Here is a 23291-nt window from a genome sequence, read left to right on the forward strand (position 1 = left end):
CTTTCATATATACAACCATGGAGTCGCCCAGTCATGTATACTGTACCCAAATCTGTTGGATGCAGCACTGTGCACTAAACATATGTTGTTTTTTATTAACAAAAAGACATTAATTCAGTATGCAAATATTAATTTCAATATGAAAAAAAACAATACTTTGAGCAACCACATACATAAGTGAATAAATAAATTAACTCAAAAGTTCAGAAAAATGTGTTAGATTTTAGGGGAGTTTGTGATTTCTTTCCTTTATATACCAATTTAAATCTTTCATGTAGACCCCTCCTTGTTAGTAAATTAAAGAGCCAGTCATCACTTATTTGCTTCCTAATAACATGCTGATGACAGCTAAAGCATTGTTATACTATATAATATTAAATTGTCCAGCAAAGCCAACCGCAGTGAGGGAAGAATATGCAGACAGTGTCAATTTTGCCCTTAAGGAGGAACCTCTGGTTGTCCATTTGACTCGCCACACCTCCTGCTGTGCACTGTTGAGATCAGGACACTAGTAGCTCGTCTGATCAAACATGACATTACACTAGAGGGAATTACATGCTCAGATTATAACAGAGAAGGTCACACTGAGTTGTAAGTCATGACAGTAGTCTCACACTATTTTGCAAATAGAGAGGGGTAATACTACTTTAAGAATTAATGCAGTGACATTAAACTGAGCATAATACAAGTGTCCGACCCTCGTCAGGCAGTCTGGGAATTTAAGGTTAGATGGAAATGTCCCTACAATATATAGAAGTATTTACACATGAAATTAGTCACGATTTTTCAACACATGCAGCAGCCACAGTGGAGACAAAGACAAAAAATAATGATAGGAGAGATTCTTTAGGGCAGCATAAGCTCATACTAAATGTCAAACATAGAAGCATTAGTGATTAGTGAGAAGCAGGTAAACTAAAAAGTACAACAAGTAAACCAAGTTATGGAATTGCGTGCTGAAGTCATTAAAGTCTTGAACTAGTCGTGGTTGTTTTTTTTATTGTTAGTTATTGGGGAGAAAGTGGGAAAATGAGTAATTGATATCAGACAGCAGACTCAGAAATAAGGTCCATGATAATCTCGGTATCCCATCATTTTCCTGCATACCTGTGTCACTGTGGAAAATTAAGCTCAACCGAGCAGCCATGCAAGGCAACTCCATGCTGTCCACAAGATAACTTGAGTTCATTTTTAGTTTGGGTACTTGTATACAAATATACAGGATGGATCTTGGATGTTGATGATTTTTGTCTTTGAGTGCATTTATTCTGTATAACAGCAGCCATTGATTACAAAGATAGGTCCTTCAATAACAAACGCGAGATGCCTGCTAGCATCCATACAATAGTATGCAGTAATTCCCATAAGATACAGAGAACTAACATTACTTGATCCAAATAGAAAAGCAATTTCTTAGCAGAATATTTTCTGTTTTCAATATCCTAAAGAAGCTGCTGTCTTCAAATGACCTCAGTATGAATTAATAAATCCCTGTTTACCATCTTCTTTCATACTGTGTATTTATTCAGTATTGAAGTAGAATTCATGGCATAAATACAACTTGCAAGCAATTCAATGCCTCCAAATACACTTTGCATGTGGGTAAAAACACACAAAGGGTGCAGGAAAATAAGTAGCTGCATCCCAGTAGGTCAGAAAGCTATATTTCAACATTAATTCCTTAACTTGTATCTGCTCAATTCAAATAAATAACAGTTTTCCTTTCTTCAGTCATGTGTCATGGGTGGATAAATTGAGCTCCTGTCAGAGCACAAAGCTCCCCTCAGAAGTCCACATTGCCTCGTCTGTTGTTAGGACCTGGTCCACATGGGGCCAAATTTGATTGGAAAGCCCAGAGGGAGGAGTTCCACCAGTCACAGGGGCATTGTTAGTGCCTCAAAAATGGCCAGAGAAGAATGACTGATTATGCAACCACAGCCAGGGTTACTAATAGGAATTCTATTTGAATTTCTAACATAACAGATGTTTGCTGGGCACCTCCGTGGAGCGCACATACACAGTTATGCTAATTCGCCAGTGTTTCCCTTCAAGTTAGCTCAGAGTCATTAGAGCACACAGCTAGCTTGGATCCCTCTGTCAAACTAATAATTGGCCATTATTGATATTAATTAACATTTTTGCTCTCTATGTCCTTTTTGACCCGCTATCTGTTAGTAAATCCAGTTACTGAGTCCTATTAGGGCATTAAAATCCACAGGACTCTATAGTAGTTGCAAGGCATTTTTCAGAAAGGGAACATAAAGCCAATTAAGAATGGGTGTAGACAGTTGTCTTCATTCTCCACTGACTACTTCTTGATCTCCATTATAAATTGCTAATAGGGCAGATACTGGTTAGCGGAGAGGAGGAGGAGTGGGGGGTTACCACCATTGCTCACTCCCACCCCTGATGACAGGTGAAAAGGACCAGTAATAGCATTCTTGTGTGATGAGGCTACATCATCATCAGCTGCTGTTTTTGGGTTGTTTTTTTTTCCTTCAGTCTTTTTGGTGAGGGGTGTCATTGTGCACCCTCTCCTCCACTGCTGGTCAATCACGTTAATTGGCCTAAAAGTGGAATATTACAGAAAGCCATTAAATTGTTGATCGTTCATTCTCCAAAAGTGATAGCTTCTGGTCTCTCTGCTATTATGATGCAATGAGCATCGGAAATACTGTACACCATAGGTTTATGGGCTCAGATCAAGAAATCCTAATAGGTGTATATCGACTGGTTTATTTTCCACAAAACTCCAATGGGACTGGTGGTTGCAAGAAAATATATCAAAAAGGCTATCAACAATGGTTGGGTCTTCTGTGTAAAATCAATAGTGAGCCATAGATGGCTTGAGTTTTCACAGTTCTCTCTCGTCATTTAAAAAGACTGTAGGCTATATGATGCCTGGAAGGACCCATGAGATTTTTGTAACATAGCAACCATGCTATATGTTTGAAAGGACACAGATTAGTAATAACCTAATCTGTTCTGCCTTTGGTGAAAACACTGAAGGCTGTTGTTTTGAACTTGATAACAGGTTATTGCTGCTCCAACATGACACTTCGGGAATGAATGGTTTAGTTTTCTAGAACGAAAGAGCTCACTAGCATAAAGGATCATGGGTTGTTGTTGAAGCAGGCAGTCTAACATAACCTATGTGAATAACAACTTATATTCCTGCTCCCTGAATCCAGATGCTACCGTGGCAGCCCGGGTTTATGACAAGAGGTATAGCGGCCTCTTAAATGAGCAGTATTTAATAGCCTGGATTCAAGTGTAAAGGCTTTCTCCCCTGTGCATTACTCCAAGAACCTAATTACAAGTTTCATCATCAATCATGAGCATTATTTATTCAGTGAAATGAATTTCTAATTAATAACTGATGAGCATTATGGCCTCGAAGACTGTAAAGCAATTAATTATGGTTGGCAACAGGGAATATCCCTGTAAAGGACTATCTGGCGCACAGTTACAGCGCAGCAGTGCCAACAGGCTAATGTCCACAAAGAAGAGGCACTGGATTGTTTTTGTACATAGGCCTTATTGAGATAATTACTTTCATGAATGTTGTCTGGGGGCTGTCATACTGTTGGCGATGTAATAAACACTGAAAAGCTGTAACTACATTTTTGGTAAATGCTGTTTTGAGATGCTAGCTTCTACACTCTGTGCTACCACCCTCTATCCACACAGATGCTTTGTTTTTGTTTTTTGATATTTTTGAGAACACTTTTAGACAAGATACTCCATAAGCACATCACACTTTAAAATATTAAGGGCACAATCACTATCACTATTTCTATGGTTTCTGAGTAAATGTATCCTTGCAGTCCGATCATACAGCTATTCGGTCCAGCTTAATTATAAATCTAATGTAGAAATTACACATATTCATAATTTATCATAACTACGTACAGCTTCACTCAGTGTTAATATTCAACATGTATAGTTAAATATACTAGACATAGAAACGTACATTGTTATGCATTTTCCTCATGTTGTAACTACTTGTTGATCATTAACAAGTATATCTAAAAGGTTTACCTATTCCCTAGTTTAAATTGCTGCATTTTATCTGTATTTATCTAACTTTTACTGTTTTTTGCTAATCTTTACTAAAACCGTTGACCTAAATTTATCCAAATGTGAATCACAACGAGTCTATGAACATTAACAAAATTATATTTGTTGCTATCAGGATGAAGGAAAAGGCAGAGATGATATACAACATACCTCTTACATTTTATGTAAATACTATTCATTACAGTACAAGAACTGAGGCAATGGTCTTTATGTTTTAGTTTGTTTTTTTTTAAGAATTTGAAGTCTTAAAAGAAGAATTGGGAGCTTAGAAATCTAAAGCTGAGATTTCTCCATGATCACTGATGGCTCAAAGTTCTGGTTTAAACTTATTAAAATAACAGAGTACATAACAGGTTGGTGTGCTTAATACTCCAATGTCCATCACTGCCCTTACACACTATGTACTTCTACACTCACAAAATGTCAAATGCAATTTTTGTAATTTGATGTTTTGGTGTAATTTTACTGTAATTAAATGAATTGATCATTTGTGAGACATATTTCTACAGTTCAGCTGTTTGTGTTTACAAATAACCAATTTTTTAAGTAAAAAAATTATACAATAATAATTACACAATATGCAAAAAATTATTCAATTAAGGAAGCAAGCGTTTGTTTCTTTTTCTGTAAAATATTATGTTCACATAAAATAATTCTTGTGTACTGTCGTTTGCTAGTTACTGATGACTCTTCTGATACCATTCTAATGCTTATTATCACATTTCTCACAGCCGTACAGTATAACTCCCATAAACAAAGCTTTTGACATTTTCCCCACCACTGCAGTTTTGCCTAATTTATATAGAGGCACAGGCTTAAATCTTCACATCACTGTTATTGTGCTGTGTTAATCTAATTCTTTTAAAGGTTCACTTCAGTTATTGTATCACTGCAGTAACCAAGGGTCAAACACAGATCGGTTAAAATTAAGGTAGATTAGTGTACGTCTTCATCCAGACATTACAATAAAATGGACACATTATGGAAGAGACTCAAAGAAAGTCAAAATGATGATAAAGAACCATGAGAGGCTGTAATTCTTTCATTTAGAAAATGGAAATCAGTGAAGCAGCTCTTTAATTTATCTGTTGTTTCAATTCAGCATAATTTTTTTGCACATTTGTGGCAGTTTTTTTGCATATATTCATCTCACACACAACTCTATCCTCACAAAACAGAGATGGATTGAGTCATGCATGGTTGTTTGAGCAATCCAGAGTAAATGTAATAAATGTGCATGACTATAATGCTGAATTGCAGCAGCATCTTAATGTGTGTGACTTCTTCCTTATGGACTGAAAGACAATACAGGATTTGCGCAGGTCTTTTAATTTAACATAAGGTTACTTGTTGTGAGTACACCGCACGTGCCCATGTATTATATGGTTTGTGTCGGGCTACGTGTTATTGAAACTGAAACATAGGCCCATTTGAGGAGTTTCTATTCAGACATCAGACAATTTAGTGCACGCACTTGCCTCTGTGTGCACATTGGTTTATTCATAACTTATAATTCATTTTCAGTATTGTATAAAACAGCAGCACAGAAATTCTATTGCCAACATGTCCTTTTGGAATTTTTTGTCATTCATTTTCGTACACATCTTTTTTTTCAGGGTCACAGGGTGGTGGAGTCTATTCCTGAATGCCTTACTGAGGCCCTTCTTCCAAAGTTCAAACTATAATGTAATATACTATATTGTACTTACATACAATAACATGAGCAAAAACAGACTGGTGTAAGAAAAAATGCAGGTAACATTAAATTAGGAATCATCACGTAATTCCAGTAAAATAAAAAGATTTTTTCAGAACTGGTGTTGTCATGTTGCATCCATTATTTTGCCAAATTTCCCTGTTATGAGGAGTTTCTGTTATGCATTGCATTGTGGAACAACAAAACACTTTAGCATGCAAGTTGGGATTATTTAATATGTCAAATCTGTCACCTCTAACACCTCCTAACTATTCAGTCAGTCTGTGCTTGCTATCTGGAGGCGTTCCGGCTTACAGGAATATCTATGACACACCTACATCGGGATTTCCTGAGCAGTGCAAAACATTAGATGCCAGTAAGATTGGAGTGAACACACCCATCTAGTTACCCACTAGTTTACCAGCGTCAAACCAGAGGCCTCAGTCTTCCTATCACCCTGCTGCAAATGTGTCCACTGTGTGTAAAGTTGAGCTAGTACACTCAGAAACATAACCCACCTGTAGAGTGTCAGTTGGTTTTTTCACACTAGAGTAGAAAATGCTCTATAAGTTAAAGACACATGGTAAGTACTACATAAATATCATAAACGTGTGAGTAGTTGACTGATGTCTTAAACTAATAAAAACTAATCGACTAGGAAAATCTTTGGTCTGGGGCAGCCCAACAAAATTCACTTAATTTGGTCCTCATTTGTTGTTATTTGCTCACACAGATAAAATTAACAACAACTCTTGATACAATTTGCTGTGGTAAAATTGTGTTGTACAGAAACACAAGCGATGCAAATACCAAGCATGTTTGATACTGAGGGGACTCGCTCCATACACATTGCAGTTCTTGGGAACAGCGGGTGTACAAGGCCAATTGTGAACCCATCGGGCACTTCTTTTCTTTAAGTCTGGCAGTGTTAGCGAGCATTCAGACCAGTCTCAGCACTGCATTAAAAATGGCAAATGACTGTGTTGCTTCAGGCACAAAAAATTTGAAATACAGTACTGGAAATTCCACTGGAATAATAGAGCCATGATTTGCAAAACACCATACAGTTTATCCATCCATCCATTGTCTATACCGCTTATCCTTCAAGGTCAGGGGCTGGAGCCAATCCCAGCTGACTTTGGGCGAGAGGGTACATCCTGGGCTGGTCGTCAGTCAATCACAGGACTGACACATACAGACATTCACACTCACAATCACACCTACGGGCAATTTAGAGTCACCAATTAACCTAACCTGCATGTCTTTGGACTGTAGGAGGAAGCTGGAGTACCTGGAGAAAACCCACGCAAAGCACAGGGAGCACATGCAGACACCACACAGAAAGGCCCACGGTTGGATTCGAACCTGGAACTTTGTAGCGAACCACTGCAGCACAGTGCTGCCCCCATACACTTTATATCTTTAATAATTTAATAATACTATATACTAAGATCATTTAATAATACAATAAAAACTAGACAACACCAAGCTGTATGGAGGCATTCTTATCATTATTCTCCATCTCCATGATTCTCATTAGATACGGGAAACATTACACTGTCCAAATTACAAAGATGTCTTTTAGAATCGCACCTTGAAAGATGGCATCACCTTGTGTTGCATTGGCAGATCTACTGCATCTACACAGTGGCCTCATAAGCAATGAATGAAGGGCTGATATCTGTCTGAAGCACACACACAGCCTTAGTCTGGTGCTTCTTATGCCTCACAAGCTCTGCATGCACACTCTTAACAGAACCACAGGGTGCATTTGCTGGCTAACACAAGCTAAGAAACTTCTACGTAAACAGCATAAACCCATGGTGATGACATTAGCCACAAACACACGATAGCTTTGGGAAATCAGTGTACTTACTTCTGCCATGGCCCTAGATGGAGAAACTGGCCTCACAACTGGAGGTGGTCCCCTGGTACAGAGCTCTGACTGCTGGCTGCTCCTATAATTAGAAATGGTCAAATGTAAAGCAAGAATTAATCCACAGTACGTACAAATGAAGTGAGCTTCACTTAAATTCACTCAAGTAACCATTTCAGTTGTTTCCAGGTGAGAAGCACCGCAGCATCTCTGCCCCGCCCATTGAGCTAGCTAACTTAGGGTTAGCATTAGCTATTTTTGCCAGCTAGCTCATTTAAAAACACGTTTTCTTTCTTCCAGTGTCATTTCATTCTGTCCCCACCCGCCCCTCAAACCTAGCTGTTCATTTGTATAACTGAGTTAACCGAGATTAAAGACATATTAGCTAAACTCCTCCACTGAGGGTGTTAGCGCTTGTTGACGTTTGTGGCGAAAGTGACGTTCTGATTGAAATCCAGCGTTCTTATTGGCTGATCGGAAACGTTCGTCTCCATGCAGATGCGGAAGTGTTGCAGAGAAACATAAACACGTGTAGTGCAGTATTCTTATTTAACTAGATGTAGATGTTGTTGTGCATTGGCAGTGAATGTGCAACATATTCTGATACTTGTACTTGGATCGCCTTATCTTATCTTACCTGATGCACATTCCTGTGTTACAAAACCATACAACAATTGTCATCAATAATATTCTATAACTGTGGACACAGATTATTAAAGTTTTTTTTAGAGAATATATTTAATTGGAGCAGTCTGTGTTGCCTGCCATGTGTAAAATAATTTGCATTTTCTCTTTCTTTTAATTGATTACACATGATAGGCCGAATCAACTAGTCAGTGAACTAGCCAGAAGTCAGCAGGTCAGTTCATTACACATTATTCCACTTTTACAGCACTGCCAGCTCACCACTGAAGGCAGATACTCCAAGTCATCCGTCAGTATGAGTGAGACACATAGCAGAGACACGACTACGGACATCCTGTAACTGTCCTTCTCTGCAGGTCTTCAACACACACACACACACACACACACACACAGACACACACACACACACAAACACACGCTGAAAGCTCTCGTCTTTCCATCTGGTAAAGTGGGCTGTTGTGATTGATTTGTGGATTTGCACCCCCTTTTTTTCTATCCATTTAAGTGAAATAATGTATGGAAGCAATCTGGCGACAGACATTTTGGAAAATCTATTTGAAATCATTTCAGCTGAAGCCATGGCAGTTTGTCTTCTTAGGGGAGAGGAGCAAAGTATAATTGTCTGCAGTCTAGTAAAACACAGTATAACTGCCATCACACTTGACTGAGCTTATAGCCAGCTAGTCCCATGGCCTCTAGAAGATAGAGCAGTTAATGTTCCCTTTTATTTTAGAGGATATGTCACTTGTATCGCAGATTTATACCATGATACAGCAATTTTGTCCAAACAGATGGATAATGGTGTCACCAGCAAAAAGCCCTGTTTTATTGAGTTTAGAGCATATTGTTTAGATAGGCGACTGTGTTGAACAGCTCTGCCAGCGCTTTCTCTCTTTATCTCTCTAATCTTGCCAGTATTAGATTTGATCATTTTTGTTTGAAGGAGGAAAATGTGGCTGTAATGGCTTCCTAATAGCAAACACTGGGGATACAAATCCAGAGACCCTGTTCTGCAGTGCTTCCATAAGCACCACTGATTTATAGAGGTCTTTATGACAGAAAGGAAAATGATCTGCCGCAGGTATAAATCAGGTGAGGAGTAGGAAATTGAACTTAGATATCATCTTGTCAGATGCTTAATGCTCTTCCTCCTGTCACATTCGATAGGACCAATTTGGAGAATCCTGCAGAGGTAAAAAGAAGACAATTAACAATGACAGTGTGGTAATAGATGAAGCTATAAAATGAACCTGCTGCCTGCAGGATGCTTTGTATGATTTCCACATGAGGTAGTGGCAGGGGTGTGTTGTCTTGGCCTTCCATTTCCTCTCTTACTTTTTTGATGGTTTCTTAAGCAGTCCCCACACAGAAATACATAAACCTGTAGTAAAAGAGCAAGAAAACCAAGAGAAAGAAGTCATTTTTGTGCTTTGACTCTGCCTTATAATTGAATTATTAGCCTGCGTATGACAGGACTTGTAAATTTAGGCTAACCTTGTTTTTATGTTATTGATTCCGCAGGCATGTTCCATCCTAACACTATATAAAATTAATCAATATATCAATAGTCAAGCACAAAAATTATGCATGTACAGGAAGTATAAACAGCCCAAATAAATCTTATTGCTGTACAGGAAGTGTGTTAATACAATGATGAAATGGATATTTTCATGCATATGTTGTCTATTAAAAGTGTGTCCTCTTCTAGTTTGGAATTTAATTACGGTACAACAGTGGATTGTTTGCAGTAATAATTGTCAAACTGTACGAGTGCTCAAACAGATGTCATCGCTCAGTGGTGTAATGAGTTCAAGATAGGACAGAGAATGACAATGCTCTCTGATCCCTGAATGTCACTCTGGTATAAACTACAGCACAGAGCTTTATTGCCGGCATCATGTATTCAGCGGCGTGCATTCGTGATTTGACAGATAGAACGTGGGGGAAAAAAATGGAAACCCATCCATCTGGGTGTGTAGGTTTCAAATGACTTGAATTTTAAAACTAATTTCTTGGAGGCTGATGACCTTTTGTGAAAAGCTGCTCAACTTTGTCAAGTGGCAATTCAAGCCCAAGCAGCTAAAGAGCTCCAGTAATAACCAGAGATCCACTGTTCGGGAACCGTCGCCCCTTCGCAGCTCATCAAGCCAAGCTCTTGTATAATCTAATTCGATTTTAATGCTTCTCTGAAGGAGATTTTGCTCTTATTACTGTGTAATGATGCTGTTGTCAAGAGCCAATGGTGATGTCTCATATCACAACCATGTTAACGGCCTCTGTGACACTCATCTCAGCATTTTCCACATCGTCTGCAATGCACAATGGCTTGTGCTGTATATTTATGACTTTGTTGTTCTTCCTGTTGCATTCTGCTTCACAATCGACAGAAACATGGTAAATCTTTGAAAATCCCTCCCTTATTACCTTTGGCTGATATGGTCCTTTTTTTGTATTCAGTACAGTAGATAGAGCATAACGATGAAGGTCTTCACTGAGATGAGGAGAATTTTGAAGTGCTCACACCCGGAGGCAGCAAATGGAAAAGTGACAAGCCTGGTGCACTTGTCTATTTTACTTATTCTGTGCCTATGTTTCATATTCTTCCTCGCACCGTGGGGTTATTTTCCTCCAGGGTTCAGGAGGGCACGCTCTTTCATTTCTTCAGAAAATTGTTTCGCAGGATTTCAATCTTTGGCTGCTAGATATGACAAAACACAATATCAAGAACACTTATGTTTCTTATCTGCCATTTTTTCTGGGTATAAATAAAAGATCAGTATAAATTTATGTCAAGTGGCCTCGAATGCACATGTGAGAGATGAGTATGAAAAGAACTATGAACCTTGGGACAGCCCCACTGTACATTTTCATCGCTTGCTCAAAATTACCTTGGCACTGGGGCTTTGGATGTCGTTTGTCATCCCTGAAAATCAATTAGTGTTTCAATGATAGCAGTCCAGATGAAATCCTATCAGTGTTTGGACAATTGGACACAAAAAAGTGTCTTTTTTCGCATTATGTAAACAGTATTTCTTTTAATTGTTAATACAATAGAATGAGATGACGGCCAATTAAGTGCTATGACTATAACCACTACAGCATAAACATCCCAAATTTTGATTGTCCTTAAACAGTCACTCTGTTTGCCACTCAGGAAAAATCTCTTAAACTAGAAACATTCATATCCATTAATGAGTTTAAGAGTATCATAAAGAATGCAGTGAAGGAGGAATGTCACTGATTTTCTTGAGACCACTATCCTTAAATAGGTGTCAATCTGTTTTATTGTTTTTTTTCTATTTGTGTGTCATGTATTTGTGCATCATGTATCTGGCTTTTCATTTTGTATGGCTGCTACCTTGGCCAGGTCTCCCTTGTAAAAGAGATTTCTGATCTCAATGGGACTTCCTGGTTAAATAAAGGTAAAATAAAAAAATAAAAATAAAAATCTCCCCACGCAAATGTTAGTACCAGAGAAACTCAAATACTTTAAAGAAAAAAGCAAAGATATTACAGCTGGAAACAATTTTACTTTTGAAGCCGTTTCTGTGCGACCCTCAGATCGCTCTGTGAAATTCATCATTTTATAGATAAATAAAAGGCCAAACAAAAAAAAAAAAAAACAGAATGCTGTTACACTGAGTTGACAACCTTTAATTCTACTGACTATAAAGTGCAAACTGTCAAGAAAGGATTCATGGCCGTGGAATCAAACGTATTTCTCAAACATTCATTTTGAAACCACAAAGCACAGAGATCTTCTGTGATATATTACTTGTGATGATGTGCATACAGTACGTGCGGGCTATGTATCCCGGACAACCTCCCAATGGTGTGAAAACATCCAAACATCGTCCTATTGATGTCCCATTTTTTTTCTCTGTTTGGCTCTTGTCAGAGGTCAACCTCAAACAACATGCGGTGGAATCAGGCGTTACTGTCGATGTCACATTGATGCATTACAAGGCCCAGGAGGTCACGTCTCTGTAAACATACATTATCAAAACCCATAGAAGACGTGGGGTGTTGACCTCACCGATACTTTACGGTCTATCTTCAGGGGAAAAGGGTCATGTGATGGCAGAGAGCAACTTTGTAGCCACAATGACTTTCTTGTTGCAAATGAAGAGGGTCAAGCAATCAAGGCTGGTCGGGCTCCGTGTCAGCGCCATTATCTTACGCTGTCTGAAATGATCAATGAGCTTAAATAAAATGATCACAAGCTAAAATTGGCCTGCTGATGAAAATGGACCGTTTAAACACGCTCCTCGGCCAGAAGCTGGCCAGAGAAGAAATAGGGCCACAATTTAAAATACATGACACAATACAGGTAGTAAGAATAAATGGGAACCATTATCGTGTCTATTTACATGTCAGTTTGACCTTTACTAAGCATATTTTGATGTAAATGCAATAATTGCTTGTGATTTTACAGCAGTAAAATAATTTTCTAGCATATGCCTAAAAAAACAAAAACAAAACAAAGCATGCATCTATCTGGATGAATGAGTTGTGATCCTGAGCACACATTTATATAGATGTTCTCAAAAGTTTATTTAGTACTATTTATACAGAACAGGGCTTCAGACAGACATCCAGCTAACACATACCACCTGTAAACACTTAATGACTTTATTGTCTGCATGTAAATGGGATTTGTCGACAATACTCTGAAGCAGAGGCTTAAAATATAAAAAGGCACTTGGGGCAGGTGCACAGTACTGACATAAATCTCCTTTCCTCCCTTTTAGCAATAAATACCTACTGCCTGTGCGTTCCTATTACGGTACCGTGGTTGTGTAAACATGTTATTAGCACCACCGTGCTGCAGAGTACTTTAGTCAACACTGTCATGCAAGGCACAGCATCATAGAAAAAATATTTATAAATAATTTCCCATAAATAAAAAGTTATTTTCCCACAAAGTCTCTTATTCTTATGTTTCCGCAGTTTCAATGAACTCTGATAGAATAATGATACAAACAAGTAAAAGAAAACCGAAAAAGCTTTTTCCTATACAAAATCAAATCTGACTAAATTAATTTTAAATAATCCTTTTTGCTCTCAATAAGATGTTTGGAAAACAGGCTGAACATGTAATCATACTGGAAAGACGGGTAGTTTGGCGGTTGCTACAAATACTAGTGCTAGATAATATAATACTTAATTCATTACCATTGCTAGAACTATAAAAGCAATTCTCAAAAGAAAGGACAGTCTATACTGTAAGCTGAAAATCACATCGGCTGCTGACTTCTTACTGTGTTATTCCAACTCACGGCGTTTACTTACAAGTTAACCGTTACATTTCATCAAAAGGAAAAAAAATTGTTCCAGCCTGACTTGTTGTGTTGAAATCACTGCTCTGCTGTTTTATTCCACTTCCATGGCAGACAAATCTTGCTCTCCGTCAGATTTCTCAGAGGGCAGATCTTGTGACTCTGCGGCGCTCTGGCTGTCTGACACAGTACTGGGCTCTGTGGTTGTTGGTATGTGTGGCTCCTGAGTGTCTGTCACAGCGAAGACATCAGCAAGCTTGGCTTTCCCTGATAATTACAGATAATTTTATAGATTTGATAGATTTGCATGCATTTCAGTACAAGTGTAAAAGAAAGCAGGAAAATAAGAAAAAATGGACACTGTGTGTGTGTAATTGAATTCTGAATTTTAAACTCATTTCAAAATGTACTAATATTGATAACATTTGATTACATATATGACCAATATAAAGTCGATGTTTTTGTCTTGTGTGGGCAAAACCTGCTTCATTATCACCTGACACAGATTCGTCGTCCTCTACGTCATCACCAGACGATGGTGCGGGTGCCTCTGATGACATCTTCAGCTCACCAGTGACCTCTGGGAGTCTGGGTGCCAGAGGCCTGGTCCGTCTCGCAGGGTTCAAGAAATAACAATACGCACATCGGAAGGCTGAAACAACACAAATAAAGCGGCACACATCTAGTTTATGTCACCTCACTAATACGCTCTCAAACAGACATAGATTAATATACACGAATATGAGGCAATGACAAAAAATGCCTGAGATGCATAAACACTTCCGATTGATGTGTAGCACTAGTTTACATATTCAATCTCGCTGCGATTTTGCTTACAGGGGTCGGTAGTGGCAGAGGCATTTAAGAGCCATATGATATACTACACTGCCAAATGCTAGAGGGCAAATGAAGGCACAGTGTTTGATGGAGACTGACAAAGAGTGTTGTGTCTCTAAGTCTTACCAATGTATTCAAATTCCTCCTTTAATGCCATGCCGTTATGGGACAGACACTGCTGACATATGAGAGCGTATCTATGATGAAGGAGAGACAATCCAATAAGACAGCATACAGCACAATGACTGGCGCAAAAGATAATTTTATTGATACATGCAATGACAGTGTTTGCAGCTCAAGGGGAGCACAAGTTTTAGCAGTTCACTGTTAATACTGGGTGAGTATCATGAGTGTAACATTGATTTCCACAGAAAGAGGGAGATAAATGTGGCCGATACATATGAAATGTCAGTTATGATAATGCAGTGCTGATGCAACACCTAAAAATACGCATTCACATAATTTGTATATGAGTTAGATAAGAACCCGCTTGATACATTAACTATACTTTTCTCAAAATCAAATTCCAAGGTGAGAAGCAGTACATACAATATTTAAGTGTATAACTGAAAAGAGATCGTCTTTGTTCAAAAGCAGAGGTCACGCACCTGTTCTGTGGTCCGTCACCAACAAGATACTCAATGACTCTGTCCATGGCGCCTCTCTCCCTTGGGAGTACGGGTCTGGCCAGGGGCGGGCCTGGGGGGTGCATCCCTGTTAAAGTGCAGCATCAGTGCTTGTTAGACACAGGCTGCAGTCTTAACTACAAGCTGCAATAGACCTGGGCTGCTGACAGTAAAAACCGAGTGAAATGGTGAGGCTGAGATTCACAGTTTTCTGCACAAACTATGATGAATATTACAAACACCCTGCTCCTTTTTCTTAATGACTTAACACTGGATCTCACTTGCAAAGCACGTCCAGAATCCCTGCTGTGTTGGTAAGTAGTAATTAATATAATCTAACATCAAGAGCAATCATAGGAAGATGACTGGTCATTTCTGTGAGACTTGGCAGAGTCTCAGTATCCTGCTGGTTATTAATTTACCAACATATGGAAACTCTGTGGTGACTCTTTGTATCAAATTGCTTTTCACTTTCAATTTTCAACAGAAGCAGGTGATAACATCAAGTCATGTAAACCATTTGTGGTGTTCCCAATGCCAAAGGCAATTTCACCAAGCATTAAAAGACATTTAGTGAGATTCCACCACCATTGCCCAGAGAACAAACGCAGGTCTGGCTAATTAATCATAGTTAATGTAAGCCTGAATTGTGCATACCTCACAGTTGGCATTCCACATGGCAATTACAGCATGCAGCTTCCTCTAGGAACACATTTCCTTTACTGTTTGCACTTATTTGCATCTTCTATTGAGTGCTCATAGTCCAGAAATAATTTATATTGAATATTCAATGCCTCTACACTGCACAGATGTCTTCCATATACAACAACTGTTCTATGGAGAGTTTTTCATCGTGCCGGTTTTTGAAATCTTTTAGAACAACCAAAGATGTGAGGCACAAGCATCATATTCTTTTGCAAGAATTTCTATTTCCAATCTCGTTAGTATTTGAAAACTACATTCATTTAATTATCCATTACAACTACTGTACAACATATACCATCCTTGCTGACAACACACACCACAGAGCTTTGTGCAACTGGGGACACAGAGCCAGGGAAGAGTAAATCACACCTTAATCGACCACATTATGATGTGGTCCCCCTGTGTGCAGGTAACTCACCGACTCCTGGAACAGGTGTTCCAGGGGTCACAGGCTTCCTCATCAAGCTCTGCTGAGCAGCTATAGCAGACAGGCTCCTCTCTGGGGGTCCACCTGGAGCAGAGTGGGAAGACCGTCCAGGATAGGTAGGCCCAGAGGTAAGAGGAGGGCGAGCAGCAGCCCCACTTGCAGAATTCACCAACACTAAGGGGGTCTTCAGCATGACATTGCGGTGACGAAGCTCTGAAAAATACATTGCCAGTTGGTTAACAATAGTGAGAAATGCTAGAAGTAGAGAAAACAGCGCTGCCCTCTTCAGAACTCACTGCTACCTTCTCCTGCTTTTGGAGTCATTTGGGGTCCAACTGGAGTGGATTCAAGCTCCTTCATAAAGATAACAAAAGAGTGCAAGAGTGTGACTTAATATGTAATACAATTAGACAAAGTTATGTTACAAGGTAAAAACAAAAGAACTCACGATTTTTTTCTTGGAATCAGGATCAAATCTCTCCAGAATCATTTTAGCATTTTTATATGTCTCTGTTTCCATAACTTCTTCAAGCTGGAAAAAAACAAAACAAAAAAAAAAACACAGAAATTATTCCTACATAATAAATAGCTCTAAGCTCTGTTGCCGAGTAATTATTTGATGATCATCTGAGGTAATTATGAGGTGAATTATAAATGTACATTACTATCTTAGAATCACCTACCAGAACATTTCAAGTAAATGTGAAAGGGCACCAGAAAGTTACTTCACTAAATTGTACATCTTCATTTAAAATATGTACCAAACACTTCTAAATGTTTACTTATAATATGAAGAATAATTACATTCACTACTTCGATAATGGAGAGTGTGAAAATCCATCAGCCCTAATTATTGAAAGTTATTAGACTTGACAGAGGATGACAAGCAATTTCTCAGATTTATTTCTTTCCTGCGCTAAATGCTATTAATTAAAGTGACATTAGCGGAGTGGTTTACTGGGTTAAGTCACTGTACCAATCAAGCGACGTCAGTACAGATCCTTGATTAGCAAATACTGCAAAATGCTGAGGGGGTCAATACTACAAGGCTGCCTACATAACTTATAGAAAGAAGCGGAAGTCTTCACTTCACTTCACTGGAGACCAATAGACATCAAAATGACAATGTGTTCTACAGAGATTATTAGTTATATAATAAGTTTCTCTCATTTATTTGACCACAGTTTAAGCCACAGATGCATGTCAACTGTTTTTATGTTGTTGTTTTTTTTAACTGTCACTTTGCAGATCTCCCAAGCTCGCAGAGCTAATTTCATTAGACAAAATCTGTAGGATGTTTGTGGTGCTCAAAATCACCAACTGGAAAGGATACAATGCTATTTTTGTACCATTGCTGTTGCATCGAGTGCCATTGTATGTCTGAATATGACATATGAAACATATGAAAGCAAATACAATACACTTCTTATTAGCTTTGACAAGCACCCCTTGTCCTCAACTGCCACTCAGTGTTTTGTTGATGAATTAGCATTATATAATATTTTGTTTTTTGTAAAAGAACATTGAGCAGCAGTTAAACCTAACCAACAGTTTCAGCTCTGCTAAATTAACATACAAGAGAGAAACATGTTATTCAAGAAGATATATATTTCTTTTTCATTTAAAATTATCTACACATCAACTCCCTAAGCTTCAAATTTCAACTTGAAAAATTACGTTTTTTTATTAAATGATTTTGGGCAGTTGTTTGCTCAGTTGTGATAACTCACATGTCAAATTCCCTCATTCAGCACATCAGCGAAGCTGTTTTAAGCTAAAGTGTCAAAGGTATCAGTCAGTGACAGTCGACAGTGTATGTGAAACGTACATAAAAACGCCACTTACTATTTTCCTTTTTTGTGATTTAAGATCCTCTAATTTCTCATCTGGAAAAAAGAAAAGAAAAATTCAACACCACTTTCATGAAAGAATTGCCATTATGTTGTCAGCTATGTATTAAAAAATGAAAAGCCCAAAAGGATCTTACTGTTTCTTTCAGTTCTTCGTGAACAAATAACTATAAGCATTTTTCTGAGTAACCAAACTCTGAAGGGAAAAGAAAAAGAAAAAAAAAAGGTTGGTTGCTTATATTGTAGTCACAATTTTGAGAAAATGTGATCTGCTGTCTTTAACACTTACAATAATGGAAATATTACGAAGGGAAGGGACAATATGAGTCGACCAATCAACTGTTCAGGCAAGTACCAGAAATACACAACTACACATGTAATCAGGTAGAGAAGAGACGAGTACAGCAGCAGTCGCCCGACCCATATCTTCAACTGCCTTTGATACTTCTCACTGTATTCTTCAAGAATCTGTATATCCTGTGTGGAAAAATGAAATAAGTGTTATATTGAGACACAAATATGATGCTATTAGTATGGCAGCTGGAGAACTGCAATTAAAGTGCCATAAGAATAACCATTATGTTTTACACATATTTAGAACTTAATGCCAACCAATGAAACACAGCTTATTGCTTTGAAATTCAGTCAGATTCTTTTATATGTGATTTCGCAAACATTTGCCATATTATTACACATAAAAATATGTAAAAATAATGCATCGTCACTGTAGGAAAACATGACAGAATTTCATGCTTTAGGATATTGTAGGGATCAGTTTGAAACTGATCTGCGAGTATTTTAACTTTTTTTTTTTTTTCTTATGTTGTGCAAACATGCAGATCCAGTATTTCATACTGCAAATCCACTGTGTTCACCACCGCCAGGTCTTTAAATAGATGCAAGCTAACGTTTTGGTTGGATCATGATCAAATTTCCCTTCTAACAGAAAAGACAACTATCTACATAATTCATTATAATCTCACAAGTTAGCAAACTGCTCTTTCTTCTTGTTTTTGTGTTGTTTGAAATATGATGAGGTTACACCACTGTGCCCTTTACGCCATCCAAAAATAGCCTGCGGAACTGAAATCCTCTCTGGTCACTATGGTTCTACTTAAACATGTGTATGTCCTGCATGTGTGATGTAATTAAGCACATGAAAATGTATTATAGCCAAAATATTTTTTCATAGTGGACAAGATTTTTCTAGAAGAAAGTAAACATCCCAACAACCATCTCCACCACTTCACTGTCACCTGACCTCCTCAGTGTATGTGCAGTGTCTCTTGCTCCAAGGACGGGTGCTGAAAATAGCCTCACACTAGCTTAACTGTAGAAGAGCACTAAAGCCTCGTCAGACAGTAAACGGGGAGCCGATTTGGCATTCATTGACACATCTGCTTACTTATGGTCAACAGATGCATCTTATACAATATGTTTTCCACATCATTGTTTCTGTATCAAAAAACAGGCCTAAAGAATAACTGATATTTCTAAACATAGACCATATTTTTAGATATTTTGGGTACAAAAACCATTGGAATTGGTCCAGTAGATTGCCCCCACCAGCAGCTGAGACCTCATAGACCAATTTCTGTGGGGATCCTTTCCATAATGTTGTCAGACACTTGGAATAATAATCTGAACCTCTCAGTGGTAAAAACAAGCACTTTTAGTGGACGTGATCAGGAACAATGGCCCCAAAGAATTACACTGCAGCCATTACAGCCCATTTGCTGCCGGCGGAGGTGATCTACTGGACCAACTCCAAAGGTTTTTGTACCTAACAGTCATTTCAAACCTAAAATATGTCAAAATTGAGCCCAGGTATAAAAATACTGGAGTTACCCTTTAAGTAGTCACCTGTGAAATGAATACATGATATCAACTACCTATACAACCATACCATATTATCTTTATCATCTTATTTTGACATGTTACAAAAAGCTCACTCATTTATAATATTATCTACACGTTCAGTTAAAATAGCCTAAAGTTTATTATAACTTTGATTTATGTTCATAGCTCTGGACTTTTGTTCTATCAGTTATGATAATATGGTACTCACTAAAATAATTTCTCTAAAATAATTGATCAGATCTGAGAACATGGCAACATCTTTAAAACTGGGTAAGGCAGGCAACAAAGATGAGCAGTCAAATGTTAGACACGATGTAAACAAATAAGTTTGTTGGACAAACTTATCTGAAAGAGGCAAAGACAGCCAACAGTAAAATTATTACCCAGTTTGTCCTTTATGAACCATCAATGTTTACACACAAGGCAATTTACTGTAGTTGTGGTTTTCAAGTACAATGAAGGATTGCAGTATTGGTGATACTACTAGTGAGCTCTATTTCAGTTTTACCTCCAAATGAAATGGTTTAGATAATTGGCCAGAAGTTTGCAGGATTGCCTGACTTTTATTTTTGTTGCCCCGTTGGGCCTATTTTTAAAGATGTCACTGTATTTCCAGACCTCCACCATTGCTTTGATGATAATGCCATGACTTTGATGATTATCATAACCAGCACAACTGCTGGTCAAAGCTACAAAAATAAAACCCAAATTATATTGAGCTGTAGTTTGCATTTAGATACTGTATATGCAAATTAGCAGTTGACCTTAGCAATAACCTTCCCTTGATATGTCCAACTAACCGTGGGGCCATACTGTGAATGGTTTGAATCGCTAATCTTACCAAGTCTGTGCACTATGTTGAAACTTTTTTAGGTTTAGCATACCTTATCGATTCCCTCCAAAATCTCCACAGTGGATGGTTTAGCCTGTAAGGGAAGCGATGTGAAATCCCAGTTAGAGGGAAATGATGACATTTCATAACAACAGTGCTCTTTGTGCAAGCAAAGGGAAACTTCCTGTTTCATCTTTCCACTTCTGCATATTTTGTGTATCACATGTGTTCTGCTGGTTGGTGATATAATTCAGTTAACCTGTGCATGCCTGTATGCCAAGAAAGGTATCAGCATAAACATCTGAACTGTGATCATTTATGTGTATTCATCTAAGCATGTGACCACCATTTGTACCTCAGGCACGGTGTGGTCGAATTATTTGTTTAAGTCTTACATGTGCTTCCAAACTGAGACTTATTAAATCTAAAGTTAAAAGACAACTAAACTTGTTCTTTGACCAAGATACAGCAACATTATTGCCAACTAAAGTGCAATAATGCAAAATGTACTCCAGCAACATAGTGTAGAAAGATATAATCAGTAAACATTTCAAAACCAACCTTCCACCGTGAAATGACAGCCCCCATGTTGGTAATGAGGGAATGCAGGATATTGTGTTACTGGGACCCTCCTCTGATTTTCTCTCACAGATTATCACTCCACCTGTTGACAACAGTGATGGGCACGAACACACGCTCAGCTGGCAATTCATTGGGTACATGGAGCTAGGACTGATACAGTGCAATACAGCATAACAAATCCTGCTTTCATGAACATTTTAATGTTCAGTTTTTGATAAAACTGTTCTAGAGAGGTATTGATGCAACTTTGGCTTTTGTTTGTGAGGCTGGTGACCTACAATGTGCTACGAATAATATTGCTCAAGTATACCCCAGCAGTCCTATTATGCACCATACTAATAATGATTTACAGCTAAATAGGGTGGACAAAATAGCTGAAACATCGTTCAGTATAAGGCAACACAGTGCAACAGCACCACAAATAACCACCTGCTCCAACAAAACTGCACTTTACATGCCTAATTGTGACTTCCTGCAGAGCTGCAGTACTGGGGTGCAGCGTTTTTAGACACGTGTACCTGTTCTGGCTGTGTTAACTAGTTATTAGTCGCATACTTCAGGTAGGACTGCCACATAGTATTGTGCAGCCTTCACGGCTGCAAACAGTCTTACGATTAACGTAAACTGAACTTGTAGATGTCTTTGACGGTCATTTGAGAAACACCGTCTTTGAGGCTTTAACAGTGACCAAACTGCGCTATGTTAATATTACTAACGTAGTGAGTTAGCACACTTAACTTAACTTTGTTTTCGGGGGAAACTGACACCTCATAAAGGCGCTAACGTTAACCCGAATCAGTTCCAACTTTAACGGTATGTGTTACCTCAGGGGGTGGATTTATCATGACGCCATTTGCAACTAGAAACTAACGTTTCCAAAATAAATCGTTAGCAAATGTAACACTATGGCTCAATGAGTTAACCCGCTGGTGTTAGCACTGCCGTGCCACTAGCTAGCCGTGGGTAGCTAGCCGCTAGCTGGTAATGCTAGCATTAATGCAGACCTCAGCTGACCGCGATAACTACCAGGAGTCACTGCCAACTTAGTTAACGCTCGTCCCGGCTTTGAATGAGCAAGAGAGGCCGATTAATACGTCCGAAAGTGAATGAAAAGACAGCGAATGAACCGCAAAGAAGTGTTTTGAAGTTCGGGGATGTGTTTACCTTGGCAGTCGTCTTGTCCGGTGTCGACAGCCTGTGGCACAACTGCAGCCTTCTTGTGTGCAGGCGGAGGCTGTGGGAGACAAGATGGGGGAGTGTCCGCTGACAGAGCAGCGTGGAGCCTGAGCGCTGCTGGGCCTCCACAGGAGCCTGGTCCCTGTCTGACTGCCTGCTAACAGGTGTGCAGGAAAATAACGACAAGATCATTATGAACCACTTAGCTGGGCCACTATTAGATGATGTGAAATGGTGGTTATTAATGCTGGTTGTTGTTGTAGATGTGGCAATGGTGCAAAGTAACAAGGTACATTTATTCAAGTGCTGCATTCAAGTACAATTTTGAGGTATTTTAACCAAGTAATTAAATTTTATGATACTTGATCAATCTATTAAAGCAATTTATTGGTTTCCCCTGCCAATATTGACATTGATCATCATTAAAGAAAATTGTCAAAACAATCCTCTGTCAGTCTGAAGTTAAATGATAGATTCAGAAATGCCATCCTAGGGCAATACTCCGAAGTTTGGGACTAAATAGACTGTAAACCCATTTGATTTACCATTTTTGACAGCTAGTCAGACATCTCATGCTCACCCACTGCTTCACCGCACTCAGTCATCGGAAGTGCCAACAGACGTACCACAAAAACACTGGCTAGTGGTTGACCGCAGACTCAACGACAGACAAATGGCACTCAAAGGCTGACAGTCATCTTCTTGTTTTAAGGCCCCTTAGTCTCTTCTCTGCTGAAGCCTCATTGGTTGGCAGGGCTTTTCACAACTTTGATCTGTGATCAAGAACAACTCAGTTTGTGCTTTAACATCACAGGATATT

At 38.6% G+C, this 23291-nt stretch overlaps 1 protein-coding gene across 2 annotated transcripts; it reads right to left on the minus strand.

Annotated features, from left to right (window-relative positions):
• Positions 1–12832: 12832 nt before the first annotated feature.
• Positions 12833–22543, minus strand: lnpa (limb and neural patterns a). 2 transcript variants are annotated; one of them, XM_070837785.1, is made up of 13 exons: positions 22460–22543; positions 21275–21377; positions 20766–20807; positions 18311–18498; positions 18159–18217; positions 18017–18057; positions 16620–16703; positions 16474–16525; positions 16163–16384; positions 15022–15127; positions 14540–14610; positions 14073–14228; positions 12833–13843 (listed from the first exon to the last, which is right to left on the minus strand). In XM_070837785.1, exons 2-13 carry the CDS (start codon positions 21299–21301, stop codon positions 13671–13673), a joined length of 1221 nt encoding a protein of 406 aa, XP_070693886.1. In that variant the 5' UTR covers positions 21302–21377; positions 22460–22543; the 3' UTR covers positions 12833–13670. The 2 variants fall into 2 exon arrangements, with proteins under 2 accessions (XP_070693886.1, XP_070693885.1); XM_070837784.1 differs by having other exon boundaries at positions 16468–16525.
• Between the last annotated feature and the right edge of the window lie 748 nt (positions 22544–23291).

Source organism: Pempheris klunzingeri, chromosome 10, assembly GCF_042242105.1.
Source record: "Pempheris klunzingeri isolate RE-2024b chromosome 10, fPemKlu1.hap1, whole genome shotgun sequence".
Taxonomy (NCBI): Eukaryota; Metazoa; Chordata; class Actinopteri; order Acropomatiformes; family Pempheridae; genus Pempheris; species Pempheris klunzingeri.